Source organism: Triturus cristatus, chromosome 5_2, assembly GCF_964204655.1.
Source record: "Triturus cristatus chromosome 5_2, aTriCri1.1, whole genome shotgun sequence".
Lineage (NCBI taxonomy): Eukaryota > Metazoa > Chordata > Amphibia > Caudata > Salamandridae > Triturus > Triturus cristatus.
In genome coordinates, this window is record NC_140588.1 from 35,533,499 (window position 1) to 35,551,389 (window position 17,891).

The 17,891-nt window shown below is 51.8% G+C and overlaps 1 protein-coding gene across 1 annotated transcript in view; it reads right to left on the minus strand.

The window, feature by feature from the left end:
• Positions 1 to 17,891, minus strand: part of LOC146822620 (uncharacterized) — a 298,045-nt gene that overhangs the window by 121,231 nt on the left and 158,923 nt on the right. Inside the window, exon 11 of the mRNA XM_085606794.1 lies at positions 6,294 to 6,401. Within this exon, the coding sequence (XP_085462920.1) occupies positions 6,294 to 6,401 (108 nt within the window). The remainder of the gene's footprint in view (positions 1 to 6,293; positions 6,402 to 17,891) is intronic.

Here is a 17,891-nt window from a genome sequence, read left to right on the forward strand (position 1 = left end):
CAGACAGACAGAGGGAGGGAGACAGACAGACAGACAGACAGACAGAGGGAGGGAGACAGACAGACAGACAGACAGAGGGAGGGAGGGAGACAGACAGACAGACAGACAGAGGGAGGGAGGGAGACAGACAGACAGACAGACAGACAGAGGGAGGGAGGGAGACAGACAGACAGACAGACAGAGGGAGGGAGACAGACAGACAGACAGACAGACAGAGGGAGGGAGGGAGACAGACAGACAGACAGACAGAGGGAGGGAGACAGACAGACAGACAGACAGACAGAGGGAGGGAGACAGACAGACAGACAGACAGAGGGAGGGAGGGAGGCAGACAGACAGAGGGAGGGAGACAGACAGACAGACAGAGGGAGGGAGGGAGGGAGACAGACAGACAGACAGAGGGAGGGAGGGAGACAGACAGACAGACAGACAGAGGGAGGGAGGGAGGGAGACAGAGGGAGGGAGGGAGGGAGACAGAGGGAGGGAGACAGACAGACAGACGGAGGGAGGGAGGGAGGGAGACAGACAGACAGACAGAGGGAGGGAGGGAGGGAGACAGACAGACAGACAGACAGAGGGAGGGAGGGAGACAGACAGACAGACAGACAGAGGGAGGGAGGGAGGGAGACAGAGGGAGGGAGGGAGGGAGACAGAGGGAGGGAGACAGACAGACAGACGGAGGGAGGGAGGGAGGGAGACAGACAGACAGACAGAGGGAGGGAGGGAGGGAGACAGACAGACAGACAGACAGAGGGAGGGAGGGAGGGAGACAGACAGACAGACAGAGGGAGGGAGGGAGGGAGACAGACAGACAGACAGACGGAGGGAGGGAGGGAGGGAGACAGACAGACAGACAGAGGGAGGGAGGGAGGGAGGGAGACAGACAGACAGACAGAGGGAGGGAGGGAGGGAGGGAGACAGACAGACAGAGGGAGGGAGGGAGGGAGGGAGACAGACAGACAGAGGGAGGGAGGGAGGGAGGGAGACAGACAGACAGAGGGAGGGAGGGAGACAGAGGGAGACAGACAGACAGAGGGAGACAGACAGACAGAGGGAGGGAGGGAGACAGAGGGAGGGAGACAGAGGGAGGGAGGGAGACAGAGGGAGGGAGGGAGACAGAGGGAGGGAGGGAGACAGAGGGAGGGAGGGAGACAGAGGGAGGGAGGGAGACAGAGGGAGGGAGGGAGACAGAGGGAGGGAGGGAGACAGAGGGAGGGAGGGAGACAGAGGGAGGGAGACAGACAGACAGACAGACAGACAGACAGACAGACAGACAGACAGACAGACAGACAGACAGACAGACAGACAGACAGACAGACAGACAGACAGACAGACAGACAGACAGACAGACAGACAGACAGACAGACAGACAGACAGACAGACAGAGGGAGGGAGACAGAGGGAGGGAGACAGAGGGAGGGAGACAGAGGGAGGGAGACAGAGGGAGGGAGACAGAGGGAGGGAGACAGAGGAGGGAGACAGAGGGAGGGAGACAGAGGGAGGGAGACAGAGGGAGGGAGACAGAGGGAGGGAGACAGAGGGAGGGAGACAGAGGGAGGGAGACAGAGGGAGGGAGACAGAGGGAGGGAGACAGAGGGAGGGAGACAGAGGGAGGGAGACAGAGGGAGGGAGACAGAGGGAGGGAGACAGAGGGAGGGAGACAGAGGGAGGGAGACAGAGGGAGGGAGACAGAGGGAGGGAGACAGAGGGAGGGAGACAGAGGGAGGGAGACAGAGGGAGGGAGACAGAGGGAGGGAGACAGAGGGAGGGAGACAGAGGGAGGGAGACAGAGGGAGGGAGGGAGGGAGACAGAGGGAGGGAGGGAGACAGAGGGAGGGAGGGAGACAGAGGGAGGGAGGGAGACAGAGGGAGGGAGGGAGACAGAGGGAGGGAGGGAGACAGAGGGAGGGAGGGAGGGAGACAGACAGACAGAGGGAGGGAGGGAGGCAGACAGACAGAGGGAGGGAGGGAGGGAGGGAGGGAGACAGACAGACAGAGGGAGGGAGGGAGGGAGACAGAGGGAGGGAGGGAGGGAGGGAGGGAGACAGACAGACAGAGGGAGGGAGGGAGGGAGGGAGACAGACAGACAGAGGGAGGGAGGGAGACAGACAGACAGACAGACAGAGGGAGGGAGGGAGACAGACAGACAGACAGACGGAGGGAGGGAGGGAGGGAGACAGACAGACAGACAGAGGGAGGGAGGGAGGGAGACAGACAGACAGACAGAGGGAGGGAGGGAGGGAGACAGACAGACAGACAGAGGGGAGGGAGGGAGGGAGACAGAGGGAGGGAGGGAGGGAGACAGAGGGAGGGAGACAGACAGACAGACAGAGGGAGGGAGGGAGGGAGACAGAGGGAGGGAGGGAGGGAGACAGAGGGAGGGAGGGAGGGAGACAGAGACAGGGAGGGAGACAGACAGAGACAGGGAGGGAGACAGACAGACAGAGGGAGGAGGGAGGGAGACAGACAGAGACAGGGAGGGAGACAGACAGACAGAGGGAGGGAGGGAGGGAGACAGACAGACAGACGGAGGGAGGGAGACAGACAGACAGACAGAGGGAGGGAGGGAGACAGACAGACAGACAGAGGGAGGGAGGGAGACAGACAGAGGGAGGGAGGGAGACAGACAGACAGACAGAGGGAGGGAGGGAGGGAGACAGACAGACAGACAGAGGGAGGGAGGGAGGGAGACAGACAGACAGACAGACAGAGGGAGGGAGGGAGACAGACAGACAGAGACAGGGAGGGAGACAGACAGACAGAGGGAGGGAGGGAGGGAGACAGACAGACAGAGGGAGGGAGGGAGACAGACAGACAGAGGGAGGGAGGGAGGGAGACAGACAGACAGAGGGAGGGAGGGAGACAGACAGACAGACAGAGGGAGGGAGGGAGACAGACAGACAGAGGGAGGGAGGGAGACAGACAGACAGACAGAGGGAGGGAGGGAGACAGACAGACAGACAGACAGAGGGAGGGAGACAGACAGACAGAGGGAGGGAGGGAGACAGACAGACAGAGGGAGGGAGGGAGACAGACAGACAGAGGGAGGGAGGGAGACAGACAGACAGAGGGAGGGAGACAGACAGACAGACAGACAGAGGGAGGGAGGGAGACAGACAGACAGACAGACAGAGGGAGGGAGGGAGACAGACAGACAGAGGGAGGGAGGGAGACAGACAGACAGAGGGAGGGAGGGAGGGAGGAGACAGACAGACAGAGGGAGGGAGGGAGGGAGGGAGGGAGACAGACAGACAGACAGAGGGAGGGAGGGAGGGAGGGAGGGAGACAGACAGACAGACAGAGGGAGGGAGGGAGGGAGGGAGGGAGACAGACAGAGGGAGGGAGGGAGGGAGGGAGGGAGACAGACAGACAGAGGGAGGGAGGGAGACGGAGGGAGACGGAGGGAGAGGGAGGGAGAGGGAGGGAGAGGGAGGGAGACAGAGGGAGGGAGACAGAGGGAGGGAGACAGAGGGAGGGAGACAGAGGGAGGGAGACAGAGGGAGGGAGACAGAGGGAGGGAGACAGAGGGAGGGAGACAGAGGGAGGGAGACAGAGGGAGGGAGACAGAGGGAGGGAGACAGAGGGAGGGAGACAGAGGGAGGGAGACAGAGGGAGGGAGACAGAGGGAGGGAGACAGAGGGAGGGAGACAGAGGGAGGGAGACAGAGGGAGGGAGACAGAGGGAGGGAGACAGAGGGAGGGAGACAGAGGGAGGGAGACAGAGGAGGGAGACAGAGGGAGGGAGACAGAGGGAGGGAGACAGAGGGAGGGAGACAGAGGGAGGGGGGAGACAGAGGGAGGGAGACGGAGGGAGACGGAGGGAGACAGAGGGAGGGAGGGAGACAGAGGGAGGGAGGGAGACAGAGGGAGGGAGAGGGAGACAGAGGGAGGGAGGGAGACAGAGGGAGGGAGGGAGACAGAGGGAGGGAGGGAGACAGAGGGAGGGAGGGAGACAGAGGGAGGGAGGGAGGGAGACAGAGGGAGACAGAGGGAGGGAGGGAGACAGAGGGAGGGAGGGAGGGAGGGAGACAGAGGGAGGGAGGGAGGGAGACAGAGGGAGGGAGACAGAGGGAGGGAGGGAGGGAGGGAGGGAGACAGAGGGAGGGAGGGAGACAGAGGGAGGGAGGGAGGGAGACAGAGGGAGGGAGGGAGGGAGACAGAGGGAGGGAGGGAGGGAGACAGAGGGAGGGAGGGAGGGAGACAGAGGGAGGGAGGGAGACAGAGGGAGGGAGGGAGACAGAGGGAGGGAGGGAGACAGAGGGAGGGAGGGAGACAGAGCGAGAGAGAGAGATAGATATAGGGAGATGTGTGTATGTCGGGTCTGGTGGCTCAGTGGACGAAGGCGTCCGCTGCAGGGGCCTGTGTTCAACCTCATGGTCAGTTTTTTTTTTGCTCTAGCCCTGCCCCCCTCCCCCACTGCCCCCGCCTCCACCCTCGGCCATAAACCACACTGTAAATTTGCCCCCGACAAAGTTTGTGAGTACCCATGATCTAAGGGATCTGAATGTAACCCCATATTGATAAGTTGCGCAAACTCAATATTGTCATCTGGTGGTGAAGGCTTAGATCGATAGAGGTCTGGGTCATTATGTGGGTCGGGATCCATGTTGTAGTCATCCCAAGGGTCTACATCGTGTGGGATGGTATGTGCATCATCAACCCCATGTGGATCTATATTCCCACCCTCATCGGTATGATCATGCTCAGTATCCGATGTTTGAGGTGAAAATGTGTGGGGAGTGTGGTGGAGAAATGAGACAATTTGGAACAGCTGGAGGTGGGAAGGTGTTAGTACTCATCTCCTTTCTTTTTAGGGGTATTGCAGGTTCCTCTGAAGTGTCCATTTTCCTCTTTTTTTGGAGGCTTGGTGACAACTTTGCCAGTCTCTGGATCAATAGAAAGAGTTTTTTGTTTGGGATCCAAATAATCAGGTACATGTTGCACGGGTAAAATGTCTTTTTTCGGTGCCGAAGATTTTGGGTCAATATGTTCTTTGGACAAAGTCTCTGAGACTTTCTGTGGGGTCTTGACCTCCTTAGGTTTTATTGTAGGAGTTTGCGACTCCGAGATTTTTTTCGTCTCCGAAGATTTTTACGGTACCGAAAAAAGTATGTTTCGATGCAGAGGGCTTGGGCGTCGAGGGTGTCTTCGGTGCCGATGAAGAAGGGTGTGGCACATCTGTCGTTTTGTGCTTCGGCGCCAGTATGGGGTTGGCTCGAGCCCGAGCCGGTAGGCTTATGTTTAGGTCTCATTGCCAGGTCCGAGGACGGTGCGTCGGAGACATGTTGCCGGTGTTGACCCGAGGGCGTTACCAGAGCCTTAGGTTTGGTTTTGGTTGGGAGAGGGGTTATGTTACTTACGGACCATTGACCCAGGGTGACTGTTTCGTCTTCGCCTGAGTCGTCGGCTTCGGAGACTGAGATGTCTTCACCACCTTGTTGCTACAGCTGGACATTGGTATCTGCTCTGAAAATGTCCGGAATCGAGCTGCTTCCGCGAGACATTTCGTGACGTCGAGCCAGACGATCACGGATGGCTTTCTTCGACCTGAAAGATGAACAGGCCTCGCAGTTCTCGTCTTCGTGCTCCGGGGAGAGGCAGAGGTTACAGACCTCGTGCAAGTCTGTGTGTGGGAACTTAGCACCACACCCAGGGCATTTTTTTAAAGGAGTCTTTTCCATGGACTGCAGGCGTGGTCAGCGTGGATAGGCCCAACTGCCCGCGTCGAGGAGTTTGTTTTTAACGATGCTCGTTGAAAAGGAAACATGATTGAGAATACCGTAGAGTGGAGAGGGATTGCGTGTTGAAGGGAGATTCAAAACCGATATCGACGTGGAGCGCAGCAAGTCACATCCGAACCCGATGACGGAAAAAAACAATCTGGAAATGGAGTCGATGTCCATGCGCACTATTGTCCTAAGGAGGAGTCACCTACCGCGTGACTACAAAAGAATTCCTCCAAGACAAAAACAAAGTGCTAACATCCGAGCCCAACACCAGATGGTGATCTATGCACAAGTATACAATCTACAGCTCATATACCTCAAACACATTGTTTTGAAATACTGGGCATAGGAAAACAGGCTCAAGTTAATAGGAAAACTAAACACACCCACAGAAACATTTAAAGTGGAGGTTTGCCAAGTAGAAATGCAATTGGTGAACGGTGAACAGGGATCACCCCCCCCCCACCCCCACCGTGAAAAAAACTGTAAAACAAGTCTTTTCCTTTCAGATTACGTACAATGTTATAACAGCATTAGTAGTAGCATGGCTTTGTTGTATTTCAAATACCTTGTATTGAGAGGCTCTATCCGTGCTCGTACGATAATCATTTCCGGCGCCCTGAAAAGATGGAGGTTGTGTTGCCACTTCAGGATTCTGTGCCACTTCATTACTCCGCTGAAAGTACATAATGGAATTATTTGTTTAGTCATCCATTCAAACCAAGTATAATCCATCCAATACAGAGTATTCTCCGTCAGGGAAAAATTATGTCTTACGCTGCCATCACATGGTCAGGCAGTTTACAACATAAACTTAAATATTTTGCTAGACATGTTAATTTGTGTATCAGTTCATGTAAATCTACCTTAAAACTTTGTTTAGGAAGAAATACCACCGTGCTACACAACAAAGGTCCCATGATGTTGCTCTGAGTAGTTCTAACACGGGCATTCAACTTTACTGCAAAAACGTTTTTCAACAAGCAATATAATATTTCAGGACTGGTGGTGGATAACGTATAGTTTACCTGACGGTGTAGTTTTGCAGCTTGAAGACTTTCTGGATTCACTATGCTGTGTATTATTCCACCATCTAGTGGTTGGGTCCGGAATTGTAGTCTTTTTTTCTCTTTTTACCATTTGGTGTCCTTCGCGACATAGACGTGCTTCCTCCGGAAGCTCCCACCTTTGGCCGCCATCTTCGGATTCTTTTTTTCTTGTCTTATGTTATTCTTGTTTTCCCCCTTGCTTTTTAAAGTCCTTTCATTTTTTAATCCCTTTCCTCCTGTCCCATCTTTCTGGCGGAGGAGGGTGGGTTCGCTAGTGAATCCAGAAAGTCTTCAAGCTGCAAAACTACACCGACAGGTAAGAAACTAAGATTTGCAGCGTGAATCTTTCTGGATTCCCTATGCTGTGCATAGACTTTGTAGTGGCTTGTCCTTATTGTGGTGGCTGGAAGATGAACACTGGTTACTGAATATGTGATGTAAGACCTTCTGTCCCACTTGCGCTTCTTTGTTCATTTGGATATCTACACAGTAGTGCTTAGTGAACGTGTACACTGAAGACCATGTTGCAGCTTGGCAAATATCTTGAATTGGTGTGAGCTAGAAACGCAATTGTTACTCCTTTCTTCCTTTTTGAGTGCGCATGAGCTTCTCCTTGTAACGGTTGCCTTGCCTGTTTGTGGCATAGTTGTATGGTTTGTGCAATCCATCGGGCAATGGTATTTTTGGTAACTGGTCGTCCCAAAAAATTTGCTGGCGAAGAAGACAGTTACTTTGTCTTTCTGCACTCCTTTGTCCTTTCTATATAGTGCATCACTGCTCTTCTAGCGTCCAGCGTGTGCAGCGCCCTTTCTGTGCTAATGGTTGGTTTTTGGAAAAAACTAGGTATTTGGATTGTTTGGTTGATGTGGAACCGTGACACCACCTTCGGCATGAAGTGTGGGTCCGTTCTCATTACAATCCTATCACTGTGAATCTGCAGGTAGGGTTCATGGAGCGTTAACACTTGCAATTCACTTACTCTTCGTAGAGATGCGATAGCCACTAAGAAAGCAGTCTTTAGTGTGAGCATGTGCAGTGTAGCCTTGTGAATTTGCTCAAATGGTGCCTTCATTATTTGAGTTAGCACTACGTTGAGGTTCCATGCTGGTGCTGGCAGTCCGTTTGGAGGTGTGATTCTCTTTGCTCCTTCTAGAAATCTTTTTACTACTTGGGAGGTGAAGAAACCTTTACCAGTTTCTCCTCTTGTGTAAGTCACTATCGCTGCTAAGTACACCCTTAGGGATGTGTAGCTCAGTTTACTTTGTAGTAGATGTGTTAAGTATTTTAGTACTGTTGACTCCCTTGTTATTTTCCTTTGCAGCTCCTCCCTAATGCACCATTCGGAGAATCTTTTCCATTTTGCTACGTAGCATTTCCTTGTGGTAGGTCTTCTCGCTTCTCTGAGCACTGCCATTGTGCTCTCCGGTAGTTTGAGGTGTGCAAACTAGGTCCTCAGGAGCCATGCCGCTAGGCTGAGGCTCTCCGGCTCTGGGTGTAGCACCCTTCCGTTCTGCATTGTTAACAGGTCCCTTCTTTTTGGGAATCTGTGTGCTGGTGCATGCGCCATCTCTACTATTTGTGAGAACCATGTCTGTCTGGCCCACTGAGGTGCTATTAGTATTAGCGACATGTTGCTGACTCTGCATTTGCCGAGTACCCTGTGTATCAGTGGTATCGGGTGTGAGAAAGTGCCATCTTTCTTGCATGGTATGCCCCCACTTTTCGCTGAATTGCTGAATGTACTTTGAGTGTGCCCTGGACTCCTGCCAATCAGGTGCCCAGGGCCTATGTTCCTTCTCTAAAAACACACAAACTCCAAATTGGCAAACCCTGGCCACATGTCAGCCCCTGGTAAATGGTGCCCTAGGTACCCAGGGCCTTGTGACCAGGGAATGCCTCTAAGGGCTGCAGCACTCATTGTGCCACCCTTAGAGGCCCTGTACCCTTACACACTGCCTTTGAAGGCTGGGTGTCTGGGTGCAGGGCAAAACAAAGTCGACATGGCACACATCTGTGTGCCATGCCCATCACCTACACTGCCAAGGCATATATCAGCCACCCCTCTAGCTGGCTGCCTTATGACAATGGTGTGGGCGCAGGAGCCCTGTGCCCCTACAGTACCCAGGTCCATTCCTGGGCACTGTAAGTGCAGTGCTGCCATTTAAGAGTACATGGTGCTGGGAGCTCGTCAAACACGAACTCCACAGCACCATAATGGCAACATTGAAGACTGGGAAGTTTGGTATCAAACTTCTCAGCACATTAAACCCACACTGATGCCAGTGTGGGATTTATTGTACCAAGCACCCCAGAGGGCATCTTAGAGATGCCCCCTTATAACTAACCTACAATCCACGTCTGCTCTGAAGCTGCCTAGGCTGCCCCACAGCAGACATGTTGCTGTATCCCTGGGTGGGAGAGCCCCTGCTCTCCTGGGCCTGCAACAATGCACATCCTGGGCGAGGTGATAAATCTCCTCCCCCAGGATGAGCAAAGGGAAGCTTCAAAGGCATGCCGCTATTTGAAGTTTCCCCAGGCCACTGCAACCCCCCACTCTGGCGGGAAGCTTGGCCGGAAACCCCAAACAAGGACAGGGGATGTGCCAGCCTGCCCACCCCACCCCTCAGGTGGGGGGAGGCGAGGTGAAGCACATCTCCGGGCTCTCGCCATCTTGAAGATGGGAGGCCCTACCCTATCAGGACTAGGCTACTGCCCCCCTCCCACAGGAGAGAGGCAGGATAGGGGGTGTACCGACCCCAGGACAGGGACCCATTGGTCCTTGGCCTTCACCTACCTGTAACGCCCCTAAATCTAATATTTAGGGGCACCCTGAACCTTCCTTCCCCAGATTCCAGATTCCGAAATTACAAGAAGAGAGAAGACCTGCCCTGCAGCGGCTGAGAAGAGGGAGACCCCAACTGCTTTGGCCCCAGCCCTACCGGCCTGTCGACCTCGAACCTGCTCCTTCTCCTGCTCCAAACCCGGCATCTCTTGTGGCCAGCAACCTCAGAAACCCCGGAGGACCTGGCTACCTTTGAACTCTAAACCCCTGGGACTCCCATGAGTAGAGGCTCTACTCAAAACCTACCTTTCATCCCTGGCAGCAGCCCGGAACCGCGATCCCAGCCCACTCTGCACCAGCCAAGCCTGGCTGGTGCCAGAGTAAACCAAACCCACGAGGACGACCCCACGGCGACTGTGACCCCGAGTCCGGCACCCAAGGACCTCCCTCGACACTCCTGAAGAAGCCTGCAGCCTCAGAACAGGGTGCCACCCCAACCAACAGAGGGTAAGATTTCCCGACGCCAAAAGGCCACCCGGCGCCCCACGGCCCCCTGTGTCCAATCCCGGGGTACCTACCTACTCTCCAACTACCCAACTTACCTCTCCAAGTGGTGGTGGCACCTGAAGCACCCTCGTCCCCGAGCTTGCAGTCTTTTTCCCAACCAGAGCATTCCCATTGAGATCCATTGAGCGCCCGAAGGCTCAAAAGCACCCTGCACCCAGCCGCCCGAGTGGCCCTGGCAGTGCAACCTCTACCCTGTTCTACTTCCCCTGAGCAAGTGACCAGGAGCCCAGCTCCCACAGCCGCGTGGCCTGCTAGTCAGCAGCAACCAACCTAGGCCCCCCTATTCCTCATAAGCTAACATTGGGCTTAACTCTCTCTGCACCCGGCCGCCCTAGAGCCGCTGAGGGTGAACTAACTGTGCCTATCTGACCTTGGGGGACCCCCCCCCCCCCCCGCCCGAGTCTATGCCCAGAACCTCAACTCTGCCAATCGAGAACTTACCTGAAAACCGCTAACTCTATTTTTCTACATAGGGTAACATTGACTGGATTTTTTCTGAAATTTCTTCTAAGTGTGGACTTTTCAAATCTTAAAATATTCACTAAAAATCAGCCGAGTGACAAAAACTCACCTATTCTCGGGTGAGCTCACAGTGCCGGATCTTGGTACCCAGCACTGGCTCGAAAGAATACTCACGACTGTACTTACCAGTAACCCAATTTTCTCCCATAGGAAACCGTTGTCTGTTTTTCTGTGAAATTTCTTCTAAGTGTCGATTTCTGCAATCTTTAAATATTCTTCAAAAATCGTATAATATCTGCAAACGTAATTACTTACCTGTTTTGGATAAAGATCCCAATACTGAGTCCAGGCACCCAGTACTGGATTACAAAAGTAACGAGAATGTACTCTACCTGCAATTTGAATTTCTTGCCATAGAGAACCATTGAATGTTTTCTAGGAAATATTTTGTCAGCTTTTGAAATAGCTAAATATTACTTAAAAATCATCACTGCAATTAATTCGACTTGGATCACTTGATTCCAAGTACTGACCCAGGACTGAATCTAGGATCCAGTCCTGGAATTCCAAAAGTAATCCGAAAAGTAATCCGAAAAGTAATCTGTGTCAAATAGTATGAAAATTCCATTGAACCCAATGCACTGTTGTGTTTGAAATAGTGTTGCCTAGTGCAACCACTTGAAACTGTTTACAAAAATCAATTGCTTATTGCAAAAGTATTTATATTTAACATCTCATTCTGAGAAAGTATATTTTAATTCCAATTGTTGGTTCTAAAATAAAACAAGCATATATTTTTTATATATAAACCATTGGCCTAGAGTTCAGTTATTGAGTGTGTGAGACCATTTGCTGACTGAGTGTGTACAACAAATGCTTTGCACTGTCCTCTGGTACTGCCTTACTGCTCGACCAAGCTACCACTTTAGAGAGTAAGGTTATATCTAACTTTAACACAAGGATCCACCCACAGGTATAGTGAATCAAGAGTCTCCCGTTTATACAATATGTATCCCACAGTCGTGGAGAGTACACATCAGTTGTTAAAATACCCCTCACACACCAAAAGGGCCCTTGGTGTCATGCTTCATCATAGGGGTCTTCCCGCCCCTCTACGGGACGGGGGGTGCTACAACCTACGTTTGCGTGGGAGCACTGTTCTTGCCGAGACTGCTATGTGTGATGCAGGGGTGTGCGAGGAAGGGTCAGGAGTGGATGGAGAGTGAATTAAGAAATACCTGGCTCTCTGGTCTAGGAAAGTTTATTCTGCCGTTCGAGCTGGTATTAGTAAAAGGTGGGGGGAGGAGGGTGTATGCCTCAATGAGCTAGGCCTCCTAATGGTGTCGACATGTTTCGAAGCTTCCCCATGCTTCTTCGTCAGGACCTTAAGGATCCCTTCCTACAACGCACTGTGATGTGTGAAAAATAGCCAAATAGTGAGTGAAGAAAATGGAATAAAGGAAGTAAATAACCTCCAAAGGTCGGTAATGCCCCAATGGGTCTTAAATACTCCTATTAACTTGCTGAAAAGAGAAAAATATCCTCATGAGCTCAAAAACCGAGTGGTAGGAATGCCAAATAGGCTGCGCCTCCAAGGATCAATGTCCAGCCCAAAGAACCACCCCGGTCGGCTACGTAGAGGGGCGGGAAGACCCCTATGATGAAGCATGACACCAAGGGCCCTTTTGGTGTGTGAGGGGTATTTTAACAACTGATGTGTACTCTCCACGACTGTGGGATACATATTGTATAAACGGGAGACTCTTGATTCACTATACCTGTGGGTGGATCCTTGTGTTTATGTACGCTTTACTGGGAGGAAGTATCCACCTCCACCACTCGTTGAGTGGTACCTCTCTACTCCCCTCTTTGTTTCTCTCTCTATATCTAACTTTAGCCTCTGTCAAACCCTGGGGGACTGTGGATTCTGTACACCCTGTGCCTATTAAGGAACAGTATATACAGAGCCACTTTCTCACATCGGGGGAAAAGCATATGCAAATGTCTTTGACCAACTTATCTATAGCGCATTCCCTTGTGACCGGTGGTCTGGTTGTCTGGATGTGAAGTGTTGGCATTTTGGTATGTTGCAAATAAGTCTATTTGCGGTGTACCCCACTTCCGGAATATTTTCTGTAATTCCTGTTGGTTGATCTCCCATTCGTGGGATGCTGACGTCTGCCTGCTGAGTCGGTCTGCTTCCACGTTGTCCTTCCCTGGGAGATGTATTGCTAGTAGGTTTATCCTCAGTGGAATGGCCCATGTCCATATCTCCTGTGCTAGCCTTGATAGCGCTACTGACTGTTCCTCCTTGTTTGTTGATGTAGAACATGGTCGTGGTGTTGTCTGTTTGGAACACCCTGTTTCCGTACAGCTCCTTCTGAAATGCTTTTAAGGCTAGGAACACCGTTTTTAGTTCCAGGTAATTGATGTGCTTGACCGAATCCTGTTGCGACCATAGCACCTTAACATTGAGCTTGTTCATGTGCGTGCCCCACCCCGGCCGGGAGTTGCCTTTTGTGATGGTCACTGTTGGAGTTGGTTGTGTGAATGGTTTCCCCTGTGATATGGTTTCTTTGTTCCACCACGCCATTTCCTGATGCACTGCGTGTGTGACAACCACTAGATCTTCCCAACTCCCAGTTGCCTGCGACCACTAATTCTGAATCCATTCTTGGAATGGCCTCATGTATAGTCGAATATTTTGGACTTCTTGAATGCACGATGCCATCACTCCCATCAGCTTGCTCACCGTCCTCCCTGTCAGAACTTGCCCCTTGCAGTAATTACGTGTTTCCTTCAGTATCGCCAATGTTCTCTTCTTGCTGGGGAACACTTTGGCCTGTATGGTGTCGATCTCTGCCCCTAAGAATATCTTGACTTGTTCTGGTTCTGTTGACCATTTCTCCCAATGGATCGAGAAACCCAGTCGTCAGTGTTAGTATGACCTGCTGGATGTGTAGTTTGCATTGGCCGTACGAACTTGCCTTTATGAGCCAGTCGTCGAGATAGGGGTATATGTGTATCCCTTGCCTTCATAGGTGTGCTGCGACAGCTGCTAGGCATTTTGTAAACACCCTTGGCGCGAATTTTAGGTCGAAAGCCAGTACTGTGAACTGGTAGTGGCTTTGGTTGATCACGAACCTTAGCAGGCAATTGTTTTTATGGTTGATGGGGATGTTTAGACAAGGCTACTCATTCTACGCTTAGCGCTTAGCATTGGGCGCTTTCATTCCTTCATTATTGCCGCGCTATACTTGCACATTTGAGCATTTTTAAAACCTCCTGTTTTATGACATTTGTGTTGTATGTGTGTTTAGTTTTCCCCGGATTTTAGCTCACCCCCGCTTACTTGCACTATAAAATCTTCAGAATCACCGCGGCTTCAGCGGATCTCCCTTAGCACGCTCTACTGGCTATCGCACGCCATCTTGGGGGTAGGAAGGGACGCTTTGTGGGCGCCATTTTGTTTAGCGCTATAGTTGTCTTGACACGCTAGATGCGTATTTTAGGGCTCAGAAGGTGGAGGTTCAGCCTTAGACAAGGCTACTCAGTCTACGCTTAGCGCTTCGCATTGGGCGCTTTCATTCCTTCATTATTGCCGCACTATACTTGCACATTTGAGCATTTTTAAAACCTCCTGTTTTATGACATTTGTGTTGTATTTGTGTTTAGTTTTCCCCGGATTTTAGCTCACCCCCGCTTACCTACACTATAAAATCTTCAGAATCACCGCGGCTTCAGCGGATTTCCCTTAGCGCGCTCTACTGGCTATCGCACGCCATCTTGGGGGTAGGAAGGGACGCTTTGCGGGCGCCATTTTGTTTAGCGCTCTAGTTGTCCTGATACGTTAGACCTCTATTTACCCACTATGCACACGCGCAGCGAGAGCGCCGTATTCGCGCCGGAGTCACGCCAGAGTCCAGCCCGTCTGCGCCCGTCCGCGCTAAGGACAGGCCAGGAACCGGGCAAGGTAAGAGGTTATTAGCAGAGAGCGGTGAAAGAGATGGTAGTTTCAAATACTCCTACCCTGAGTTAATTGCCCTCAGACCCCCACGGTTATCGTGTCATTTTTCTTGTCCCCCGGAGGCTCTTCTAGATGCCCCCCTCTGCTGCTGTTCTTAGAAATGGTATGCTGCCGACAGAGTGTGCCCCTTATGTATGCCCCCCTACAGACTGTCTCCCCTTCCATCTCTGCAAGCGAAACCGGCTTTCTTATTAATGCTAGATCGCTGGTGAAGAATAACATCGCATTTAGGGAGTTCGTGGCTGTAAGAAAGCCTTCCTGGGTCTTCATTACTGAAACGTGGGCCTCTGACTCTTCTGGGCCTGACCTGATGGAAGCTATTCCGGAAGGCTATGCGTTAGTCAGGTCGGATCGAGTGGGACGTAGGGGAGGAGGTCTGGGGATTCTCTATAAGAACTCCCACTCCTGTCGTATTTCCATTCTGCCTGCCCCCTTAGATACCCTTCAGGCCTTGCATTTTCTGATAATTTCCCCTTCTTCTGCTCCTTTTGCGGGCATTCTGATCTATAGACCGCCGGGACCTAGAGGGGATTTTAGCCATTCTCTCTTTAATCTCCTAGAGCCCTATTTGGGCTGCGCCAAACTTACTGTTCTGGGAGATTTAAATTTCCATCTCGAAAATCTAGATTCCAGGGAAACCCTTTCCCTCTTGGAGTCACTGTCCGCCTGTGGCTTTCAGCAATTGGTTACCAGTGCCACCCACCGGGCAGGTCATATCCTGGACGGGGTGTTTTCCAATGACTCCAGGCTGACGACAGACGTGCCCATACCGTTGGTTTGGTCTGATCATCTAGCGGTCCCTTTGAAGCTTCAGGCCTCCTCGGCATATATTAAACTGAGGGGCCCTAGCAAGAGAACCTAAGCGCAATTATGGGAATATTTCTAATGGTACTTTGGCTCCGTTAATCTCCAATCTATCAACTGTCACAGCAAAGGATGTCAGCACAGAGGCGCTCGAACTGACTGCTTCCATCACTCTGGCGGTGGATCTGTTGGCCCCCGTTACTTTTCACTACACTGCCAGGATGAGACCCTCGGCCCCCTGGTTCTCAGAGTGTGAGAGCTTTAAGACAGGGCTGTAGGAGGCAGGAAAGGCTGTGGAGGGCGAGCTGGGACTATCAGGAGAGGGAAAAACATAAACTCCTCCTTAAAGGATATAAAGCGGAGGTTATGAAAGGAAAGCAGGAGTATTTCTCTAATTTGACTACCTCTCTTACCTCCCCCAGAGAACTCTTTAAAATCGCAGACTCTTTGTGTACCCTGCAAGTGCCCGATCCTATCTCCAGCTCCTAGCATTTCTGTGATAAGATCGCCCAATTTTTCCATTCCAAAATAGCCGACATCTACTCTGCCCTTGAATTGCAAAGGGCTGCGCTGTCTCCCCTTTCCTTGGTCTCACCTGCTGTGGGTGATGGAATGGTGGCCCCCTCTGCGTATCTGTCTAATTTTCCTCTGCTCTCCTTTCAACAGCTAGACCTGCTTTTAAGCAAGGCCAGGTCAGGGTCCCCTTTGGACCCTTGTCCTCTTAAAGTTTTTAAGGAATGTCGGGAAACTCTTATGCCCCCGCTTTTGAGTATCATGAACCGGGCAATACAGGAGGGCACTTTTCCCTCTTCGTGGAAAAGTGCGGTGGTTAAGCCTCTACTAAAGAAGCCATCTTTAGACCCTGAAACCCTTAAAAATTTTCGCCCGATTTCACTGCTTCCTGCTCCTGCAAAGATGCTCGAAATCCATCTTAATGAGCATCTGACGGCATTCCTGGACAATTCGGGCTGTCTTGATCACTCCCAGCATGGTTTTCGGAGACACCATAGTACGGAGTCGGCTCTCACGGTAGTATTTAATAACATCCGTAAGGAGGTTGATCAGGGCCATACTGCTCTTCTGGTCCTGTTGGACCTGACAGCCGCCTTCGATACCCTATCTACCTTGGTCCTAATATCTCGTCTTCGGGAGATGGGGGTGGAGGGTTTGGCCCTGAGCCTTCTGGCCTCCTTCCTTGACCAGAGGGAACAGAGGGTCAAATTGGGTGAATACCTATCTCCATCCCTACCTGTTCAATGTGGGGTCCCTCAGGGGTCGGCCCCAAGTCCTACCCTTTTTAATGTCTATGTGGCCCCACTTGCCAAGTTAATAAGATCTTATGGGATGGAGGTGGTTTCATACGCTGACGACACCCAGATTATGGTGTCCCTTTCCCACTCGGGCAGTACCTCCGCTCTCAGGTTTAGGAACTGCATGGAGGCAGTTTCTCAGTGGTTGATCTATAACTCACTAAAACTGAACGGGGAAAAAACCGAGGTCCTTATCTTTGGAGGAAACAGGGACATTTGGTCCTCCGAGTGGTGGCCCCCTTCTTTGGGAGTGTGCAGTGTGCCCCCGGACTCGGCCCGTAATCTGGGAGTTTTGATTGATCCCTCTCTCTCCATGTCGCAGCAGGTCAATAGGACCGTTGCTACCTGTTGGGGGATCATTAGGATCCTCAGGAAGATCAGACATTATTTGGCTCCGCAAGCAGATTGTTGTTGCATTGGTCGCCTCACGGCTTGATTACTGCAATGCTCTTTATGCCGGCATAAATAAGGGCCTTGTGGCACGTTTGCAAACAGCCCAGAATGCGGCAGCCAAATTTGTGCTTAATGCTTCTAGGACTTCTTCGGCTACCACTGCCAGGAAGAGTCTGCATTGGCTCCCGATCCAAGATAGGACCGTTTTTAAGATCCTTTGCATGACTTACGGGGCTTTATCTGGCGTGGGGGCCGAGGGGGTTAAGGACTTGCTTGTACCTTATGTCCTGGGAAGAAACCTCCGCTCTTTGAGAAAGAATTTGCTGTCAGTTCCCCGCTTTCGAAGAGTCAAATGGGGAGGGAGGGCCTTCTCATCCTTAGCCCCAAAATTGTGGAATACCTGCCCCTCTGAAATTAAAACTCAATACACTGTCCCTACATTTAGGAAGGCTTTAAAGACGTGGCTTTTTGCCAAGGCCTACCCGTAGTTTTGGTTCCTGGTCTGTTTGATCTTTTTTGTTAGGCGCCTTGATGCCTTTGGGCTTAGTTGCGCATTATAAGTTTTCCTTAATTAATTAATTAATTAATTAATTCATGTGTAAGGATGCGTCCTTTAAATCTATAGTAGCCATGAAGTCCCCTAGCTGCATTTGTGGTATTACCTCTTGCAGGGAAGTCCTCATGAATCTACGAGTTTTTATGAATTTGTTCAGGAAACTTAGATCCAGGATAGGTCTGAGTGTTTCGTCCACCTTTGGCACCAGGAAGTAAG